The sequence below is a fragment of the Vicia villosa genome, linkage group LG2, assembly GCF_029867415.1.
Source record: "Vicia villosa cultivar HV-30 ecotype Madison, WI linkage group LG2, Vvil1.0, whole genome shotgun sequence".
NCBI classification, from domain to species: domain Eukaryota; kingdom Viridiplantae; phylum Streptophyta; class Magnoliopsida; order Fabales; family Fabaceae; genus Vicia; species Vicia villosa.
Genome location: NC_081181.1, coordinates 63,583,926 through 63,593,440, shown reverse-complemented (window position 1 = coordinate 63,593,440; position 9,515 = coordinate 63,583,926). Strand labels below are relative to the sequence as shown.

The following is a 9,515-nucleotide window of genomic DNA, read 5'->3' as shown; positions in this document are numbered from 1 at the left end:
CAATTATTTTGTTGGATTTTTATCCTAACTAAGCAATTATTTTGCTTGTTTTCTAAGATATAAAGGTAAGTGTAGTTGTCCTAGGATTTGAAGGCCTTTGGAATGTTATAATTGGTGCCTGAGGAAAGCATATTTTATTAGTTTTAGAGTTTTCTTCTTTTTACTTGCCCTTGTTTTGGTTTGTTGAATTTAGGGCATGTTACACATCTAGGACTCTGGTAGTTAACTCTGGTTTTGTTGAATTTTACTAATCATTATTAATTACAAATGTTAAATTGCATAGAATTTTACTAAGAAAAAAAATACCTGTTTGTTTACATGATTCTCGGGAAATAGCTCCACGGAGGTAGTTACAAAATTTTCACCATAATAGGATTAAATTTGCAATGTGATGCTTTTGCTTTCATTTTGAAAAGAAGGTAGGAAACAATTTGTACATGTGCCTCCGAATGTAGGAGTGTGTTGTTAGGATAAGTTGACAGAAGTTGTCTAACAATTCATATGTTAATACCAAACTTTCATTTATCATTAACTGCTCAACCTGAAATTTTGACAAAAGTTATTACTCACTCATATTTCATAATATCAAAGTTAATGTTAATGTTTCACAGCATAGTAGCATCATTATATATAATAATAAATTACATAAACTAAATTGGAAATGAAAAGTTTCCATGGCCATGAATGGTTCATTTTCATACATTCATGTGAATTTAACTGAGGGAAGATATCGTTTCTCGAACAGAATTTGAGGTTCAGACCAATTTTTTTTGTTTTTTTTCTGGGCTAGTTTAAAGGAGGTTTAAAACCCCCGCAATTTGTGCCACGTCAGCTTCTGTTAATCAAAGAGTAAGCATCATGTAGCCTATAACATGTAGTAGTGTTAGGAGTTCATGAATCAAAAACTCCATATTTATGCATATTTCAAATTTTATCATATTTTTATTATTGTTATATTTTGTTGAAATTTATTGATACTAACATGTTCCTGGGAATATTTAGAGTAATTTTGAACGTTAGCATGAAGCTTTAATGCCCAAAACCAAGAGAACCATGTTAAAACACCAAGTATGAACATAACCATGGCCAAGCTCGAAACTCATAGCTACCTTGCTCAAATGGAAAAACTAACACCGCTATCATGTTTAGAAGGGTCAAATTAGGTGATCTGGGTGGCCATTGTATTTGTTCATCTTCATTTTGTAGGTCGTTCAAAAGCTTGAAAATTTGAAGGAAAAATCCGCAGGTAAATCTACAGCAAAATCCGGAGGTAATATGAAGAAGAAGATGAATAGTAGAGCTGAAAAGTTGACCATGCTGCGTGGCACTTTCCTCCCTTCCCATTCGCTGGTCAATTCCATGTGGGCCCAGTCTGAATTTAATTATTCTAACAAATCCAGCCCATCATCCCATGGGATGCACACCATGTGCCTTCCAATCTTAGCCATCAGATCATCACAGATCTTCATCCAACGCTCCCAGCTAGTGCAGACCACCATGGTCCTTCACAGACACACCACATATGATTATATTTTTTATATTTTCTAATTTCTCTTTATTTTCCTTGCATAATTAATTAAAAATAGTTTTAAAAACCCAAAAAAATATTTTAATTTCAGTTTTAAGTTTATAAAATATTATTTTATTTTTTAACATAAAAATATTTTATTTTTATTTATAATTTATTTATTTTGCTTAAATAAATAGTAATTAAATAAATATTGCTTTTTAATTATTTTCTACCAATAAAAAAAACTCCAAAAATATTTTCCTTTTAGATTTAGGTTTATATTTTTATAATCTAATTTTTGACATAAAAAAGAATATTTTCTTGTTAAGTTTAAATTATTTGTATAATTATTTGTTTAATTAGCTTGTTAATTAATTTAAAATCAATTCCAAAAAATCACAAAAAATTGAATTAAGTTTAATTTGTTTTATATTTATTTTTTTGTATATTATTTGATATTATTTCTTATCTTTTTCTTTGTCCAGAATCGGAATAAAAGATCAAATATGGCAGAGATTGTATGCAGTTGATTTAAGACTTTTGGAAATTTATCGTGTAGTCGCTATGATTCTATCAAGCTTCTGATAAATTTTCATTAACATAAAATCCGAGATCATCATTCACTCACCATCAATCTTCACTAACATCGTGGATATACTTGACTAGCTTCAAGATGATTCGCGTGCTAACATACTAACAATTGACTTTAATTTCCGCATTTTATTATATTGTTCTTTATATTTCTTGCTTTATGCTTTATTTTATTATTTATCATATTTATGTTTCTGTTATTTTCTCCTTGTCCATTTGGACGTATTATTTATGTTTCTGTTATTTTCTCTTTGTCCGTTTGGACGTATTATTTATGTTTCTGTTATTTTCTCTTTGTCCATTTGGACATATTATTTATGTTTCTGTTATTTTCTCTTTGTCCATTTGGACGTATTATTTATGCTTCTGTTATTTTCTCTTTGTCCATTTGGACGTATTATTTATGTTTATGTCATTTTCTCTTTGTCCATTTGGACATATTATTTATGTTTCCGCTATTTTCTCTTTGTCAATTTTGCTAACGCACAGGAAAGATCTCACAAATTGAGGGTAGATAACTCCTAAATTGCTTGCTGAAACAAATCCATTTCAATTGGGCCTCTCCCTGAGTATAAGCCCCAACACCTTCATTTTCAAACAACGTATTTTCAAAACTTCTCATCTATTTTCAAAATTTCATCTTGTATTTGAAGGGCATTTTTCCCGGTAAAACTCTTCATAGACCTATGTGACTTAGTGTCCATCTTCACTTCTTCTATTTTCAAATCAATTTCAAAGCTGTTTTAAATCAAACTTTCAATCACTGTTTTCACAAAACAAATTTCAAAAGATAAAACTTTGTAAGCATCCGCCAAGGATTATTACAAAGTCAAACCATTCAAAAAATGATATTTGTATACATCCGCCAAGGATTATTACAAAGTCAAAACATTTTCCAAACACACACCCCACACCTGTTTTCATGCAAACAAAATCAAACAAAGGCAAAAGTGATCTAAGCAAAATTAAGAGCCCATGGATAACCATGGATTCAAAGGGTGCTTAAAACCTTACCTTTATATAACCGACCCCCCGAACCCAAAATCTGTCAAAAGGTGTTTCCTGTTCTTTTATGCCTTTCCTATTTGGACAAAATAAAAGTCGGTGGCGATTCTTGCAACAAAAAAAATCAAAAAGAAAGAGTAAGGAGTCAGTTCGTCAAAAAACCGAGTTACAGAACTGGCGACTCTGCTGGGGATTTGAAAAAATCTTTTTTAAAAGACGGGTTACCTTAGAGTTTTAGATCACTTTAATATTTGCTTATACTTGTTTATTTTGTTATTTTTTTTGCTATTCTTGATATATGTGTGGTTCCGTCACTTGAGATACATTATGGACAAATCCTAACCCGGATTAAGTACACATAAGAATTAGGTGAAGGTAAAGTCATGTATGGCATACAAGGAGTTCAGTCCTTAACAAGCTGTCATGAGAATCCTTTCGCTCAGTGGAGGTTCCTTGTTGGTAGTATATGTTTAGCAAGTTCAGTTGCGAAGACATTATTGCTTTCATTGGACTGTAGAAGCTGAGTTGACCGTAGAACCCATTATCCCATCTTGGCCTTCTTAGGTTGTGATGCAGAAACTATTCAGGTGTAGACTTGGATTAGTTGTCATGCGGAGAATCACACGCAGACGAGTTTTTCTTGAGAATATTATTGGCTCACAAGTTCAGTTGTGTAAGCCGCTAATATCCGAAATAAGAGTGTGGACTCTGACGTATCAGTAGAACATGTTGTGCAAGTGATTAACCCCTAGTACTATCCCATCTTTAGTTCTTTGACCTCATGCTCTTGACGTTGAACTTTTGAACCTACCTTATGTGCACCATGTTTGTGTTACCATGTCTGTATATGTGGCATTCATACATCCATGCATTCATACATTCATAAAAAATCTTTTCCTTTTATTTCCAATGAACTCAGATGTCTTTTTTTGTAAACATTGTAAGTTTCATCAAACTCAATGGATCTTGGGTGTTGATGGGGTGAAAACTCTAATCCACCAAAATGGATGATTGATTTTGATGATAACTTGATCAATGCTTTAATCCAATGCTTGAATGTTTGCAAATTAATATCTTAGGTTCTTTGAAACTCAAAAAAAAAATATAAACAACAATTGCATCATTTGCATACATACATCCAGGTTATCCATGAAACTTATCCCCGTCTGTCTCCATCTTCAAAAAAGTTACCTGTCTACTCAAGCTGGTTCCTCCACACAAATACGAGACTAGACCCCATTCTCTAAACATCATAACCCAGATTCCACGTGCGCTTTCCATAGTGGAGTAGCTGGTCATTCCATTGAAGACTGTTGGGTTCTGAAAGATAAAGTTCAAGACCTGATCGAAAGCAAGATCCTCTCCTTTAGGAATGTTGGTCCAAATGTGATAAAAAATCCTCTACCCACATGAGTGCCAAGACACAGAGGATGCTCCTAAAGCTAAGATATCAGACGGAAAGCTCATCCTGTTTGCTGATAGATGCTAGGCCTTTGCCCTGTCATAATTTCCTTGCTTTGTTTAGTGTGTGTTGCATTTGAACTTTGTCATCTTTAATCGTAATTTTAATCAAATGAGCATTGCATTTTGTTTTAAAACAATCATTACGTGTTCTCTTGCTCTTTCATATCACTTACACAAATTCAAATTCAAAAAAAATAAAAAATCAAAATATATATTTATATTTATTTCTTTCCACTTCAATTTCTTTAAGCAAGTATTGTAGGGAGGATGATGAAAACGAATACCCAAGTTGCATCAGTATGCTTTCAAATAAAACGTTGTTGACGATGTACAAGCATTCCTTCAACTCCTAAACACTGGAGATACAAGGATGATAATCCCTTGTTCACCCCTTTGAGCCTAGAAGTTGGTGTTTCTTTCTGTACGAAATAACCCACATTTTAACCTGGGGAAGGGTAGTTCTCAGTTAATTTGGATGTGCAATCACTTTCAAGAGAATCATTCTGTACGCCTTCCACAAGTGTTTCAATCACAAGCTTTCCTCCGCATACATCAAAGAAGTGCTGGAGATGTTAATCAGAAGCTGATGATGGTTCACTATAATCATTAAGCAAGGTAGTCACTATCTTTAAAAAAAAATTATCAAAATCAAAGAAAAGCCTGCTAAGTCAAAATCAAAAAAATGGCTTAGGCAAAAATTAAGGCATCCTGTGGACTGTGAGTTCAAAAATAAACAGTTCAGGCAGAAGCTAGGGATATCAAAAGAAAAAAGAGAAGTCAATAAATTCCTGAACAACAAAATGTTGTGGTTATCAAAAGGAAGAAGTGATTGCCATCTCTAAGTTTTCTTGGCTTGTGAACTATCATCATTACAATAGGTAAGATTCCAGAAGTCTCTTGGAACCTGAATGCATATTTTGAATTAACTGAGTTTAGGACTGGAGATCATCACGAAGATGGGGTGGGTTACAAAATTTTGAGCCTTATATCTTTTGTTTCTTAAACCGTGAACCTAACCAAGTTACAACCTTCAAAAGTCCTAATTGAAATGAGGTTTCTTTTGAAAAGCATACTAAAGCAAGGTTGCGTTAACCTGACTCCTCAATATTTGCTAAATCATTTTCTTTTATACCACGCTATCACGTTATCTTTTACATCTTGAAATCTTAAACTTCCTTTGAATCCCCAGAAGGATTTATCCATTGTATACCACAATATCTTTTCAATAAATGATTTGTTTTCAAAACTTGCATATAAGTCGCATTAAAATTACCATTTTTGAATTGTATAAGTTCATTTGCAAATCAGCACTTTCCATCAAGGAAGTTCCAACAACTGAAGAGCCTATAATAGTACTACCAGGGTTACATCATTTCAGAAGTCCATCATTCATGGGCGTTTCATCCCAAAGTTCCCTGACACTGGGACATGACATCTCAAGATCATCAGTTTGATTCTAAACAAGTATTTGCAGAGACTCAGCATTCTGGGCACATCATTTCAGGATCATCCCTTTGAATCTACATTGTTGTTGAAGCAAGTTACTTCAGAAACTCAGTATTCTGGGGCAAATCAAGGCCAAGACCTTTCTTTCAAGAAGTCCAGGCAGACTATGTCATATCAAGCAGTCCTCAAAATCAGAATTAGTGTCGGGAATCATGCTTGACAATACCCTACCAATCATTACCCTTCACTGGGGCATGTGTCAAACACTTCAAACCATAAAATTCATTCATAATATGCATTCATCAATCATGCATATCATTCGTGGGACATCTCCCATAACATCCAACAGGGATACCAAAAAAACTAATAATAATAGATCTCATTGTCCATTGGCATACATATGATAAATCCATTACTTGCATTGATCAATCATCATTTCCTTGTCACTTAAATCAACTTATTAGTTGAAGATAATCCTTCTCTTGTTGTCAGCCCGTTTGTTGAAATATATCATTTACCTCCTCAACTCATTGGTTGAAATCAGTTTCTTCAAACCCTCACCAGTCATTAGTTGATAACAAATTGTTGTTTACTTTCATCCATCCATTGGTCGATGTTGGTATTCTCATGTTTAATCGCGCTCAATCCATTGGTTGAGAACGATGTGTCAAAGTCAACTCATTAGTTGATGTCATTTAAGTCTTTTGTAATCAACTCATTAGTTGATAACAAATTATCATTTACCTTCATTAACTCATCAGTCGATGTTAGGCGTCTATCTGTTTTAATCATATCAACTCATTGGTTGAGAACAGTTATTTTTGGCAACATCGCCTTTCCCCAACAAATGTTCTCGTTAGAACTCTTTGGAAAAATCATTTCATCAATCCGCACATAATTTACCTTCCATTCATAAACATTGCATCTCAGGTTCAAAAATTGTGTTTTTTTATATATATTTAAGTCTCTTCAATCATGTTGAAACAAAGATTTACAATCATCGTGTCTCCGGATAGAAGAAACTTAAATAGGGGCATCTATTGCACCCCAATTTTTGACCTCTGTGATCCCATCATTTTTCTAAGTGTTATGATCATTATAATTATCATTTATCATCATGCATATTTTTATTTAATAACAAAAAAAAAGAAAAAAAGTTTGTTGCTTGTGTGTTAAAAGACAGGAGAATGATCAAGAGAAAGCTGGAGAAATTAGGGTCTTTAGGCCCACAAGAGGTTCAACATTCTCTAAAGACTCAAAGGTTCCTTCAATCAATATTCAAGTCCAAGGATGGCTCACTTTAAGGCAGACAACTCTCAAGATCGCCAGAAGCGCCAAATTAGGGTTTTGACTTAATTTCACCAGAGGATTGAATTTTAATCAGGAGATGATTCCAATACTCAAATTATGATTCAAAGGACTTCAAATAAACATTATAGTCCATTCATGTCATTCAATGGAGGAGAAGACCTTGATTCATTGAAAGATCGCAAAACTGTAGTTCATTGAAAAAAAAGTCAATTGCAGTCAAAAATCAAGATTTTTGGTCAACATCAATCATTTGAAGTAATATTCACTATTTGATCAAGGGTTGATCATAATTCATCAAGAAAAGTTCAGAAATCAATAAAACTCAAAATTGCAAAATTAGGGTTTTTGACCTAAAATTCAACTAAACTTTGACCAGACATAACTCTCTCCTCGTTCATCAAAAAAATTCAAACCAAAGCTCACTCTCAAGGAAATTCAATTCTCTACAACTTTGATGTTGGGTCCGAGGTCAAGAAATGCTTCCGCCTAAGATATATGAGCCAAAACATTACAGGTCATTTTGAAAGTCAACAAAAAACAGTTTTTTGTCAAAGCCCATATCATCAGGATAACTTCTCCAAATGCAAAATAGCTTCCAAAGTGGCTTGTAGAGGACATCTCGGGCTTTCCAAAAAGTACAAGAACACTTTCATAGGATCAAAATTGAGGGAGATATGCCTTGATGAGGTTGACCTTTTTTGGAAGAATGCGTGAAACAAGTAATGACCAAAATTTGATTCTTTTTCAAAAAGGCCAATTCTTTTGTGATTCAATCTTCGTTCTCATATGTTCAAGGGCATTCACAACATATCCATGGTTCATAACATTTTTCATTTCATTTTTTATTGAATTTTATTTATTTAACATTCAATTAAAGTGAGATAATTCAAGGTATTATCCAAGATGCTCATGTGATGCAAGCAATGATCATTCAAGATGCTTAAAGATAAGATTGCAAGATTGGAGAGAATAATACTTGATTGATTAAACCATGGTTAAGTTTTTTAACCTAGCATAAAAGAATATTCCATTCTTTTTCCACAAAATCAATCATGGTTTTTTCCACTTGCTTGGCCTCCAAGATCAAACTTTTTCCCTATAAATAGAGCTTCATTTTCTTCATTCAAGAAGGAGGAGAAAAAGAGGAGAAAAAAGGGGAGAGCACAATGTCATACCCTAATTTTTGACCCCCCTGAGATGACATATCTTCAGGATTTTTCATCAGGATAAGACAAGTACCCAGAGCAGTCATTTCTCCACCTGGTACCTAATCGAGGATGCTCAAAGACAAGAAAGCTCAGGCAAAGGATCAATCAATACAAAGACTAATCTCTAATACAATCATGGGGCTCAAAGACTTCATTTTTCTCATCTATGATTGATTAGACATCCAGTCATCTGAGTACAGGCTTACTCAGGTCACCAGACTAGGGTTTTGAGCCTATCAAGGACTAAAATCAGGGATCACATTTGGGAAACCCTAAAAAGCCCCAGAGGGTCATTCAAAGACATCAATCTTCTTCAAATAACTCATATTACAAGATCTACTGGACATCACACTTCAATTCCAAGTCTACAGTCATTATTTTCACATGGTCGACAAATTAGGGTTTTGACCTAATTCACCAAGATGGTTGACTTTTGATCAGGGAATGAATCCAAAACTCAAGACATGATTCAAGGATCTCTACTACCTCAATATAATCCATTTACATCATTCATTTGAGGAAAAGATCTTGTTTCTACACAAAAACCCAAAAATTCACTTTGTCAGGAAAAAGTCAACTGTGAAGGATCATCATTGACTTTTAAGGTTTTTGGTCAAAAAATGACTTTCAAAGATCAATATCATCAATATATGGATGTCAAAGTCATTTGGCCAAAGAAATTCAAAGAAATTCATCAAGGAGCGAAAAGTCGGGAATTAGGGTTTTTGAAGGCATGGTGAGAACTCAAAATTTCACCTACACAACTCAAAAAACTTCCAACATGAAAGTTGTAGATCTTGCAAAATAAAACAACATCTTACAAAGGAACTTTTTTTCAAAAGATCAACCATTTATGAAGTTTTGGAAATTTTGAAGTTTAGGTCATAAACACTTAGAAATTTTTCTAAGTGTTTTAACCTAGTTTTCTTCCAACTTTGGCCTCATTTTTCACAAATTTCCCAAAGGATTCTGAAGAAGAC

At 33.6% G+C, this 9,515-nt stretch overlaps 1 protein-coding gene across 1 annotated transcript in view; it reads right to left on the bottom strand.

Moving 5' to 3' along the window:
• Window positions 1-528: 528 nt before the first annotated feature.
• LOC131649241 (uncharacterized) overlaps window positions 529-9,515 on the bottom strand; it is a 36,953-nt gene continuing 27,966 nt past the window's right edge. The window contains exon 2 of the mRNA XM_058919003.1: window positions 529-541. Within this exon, the coding sequence (XP_058774986.1) occupies window positions 529-541 (13 nt within the window). The remainder of the gene's footprint in view (window positions 542-9,515) is intronic.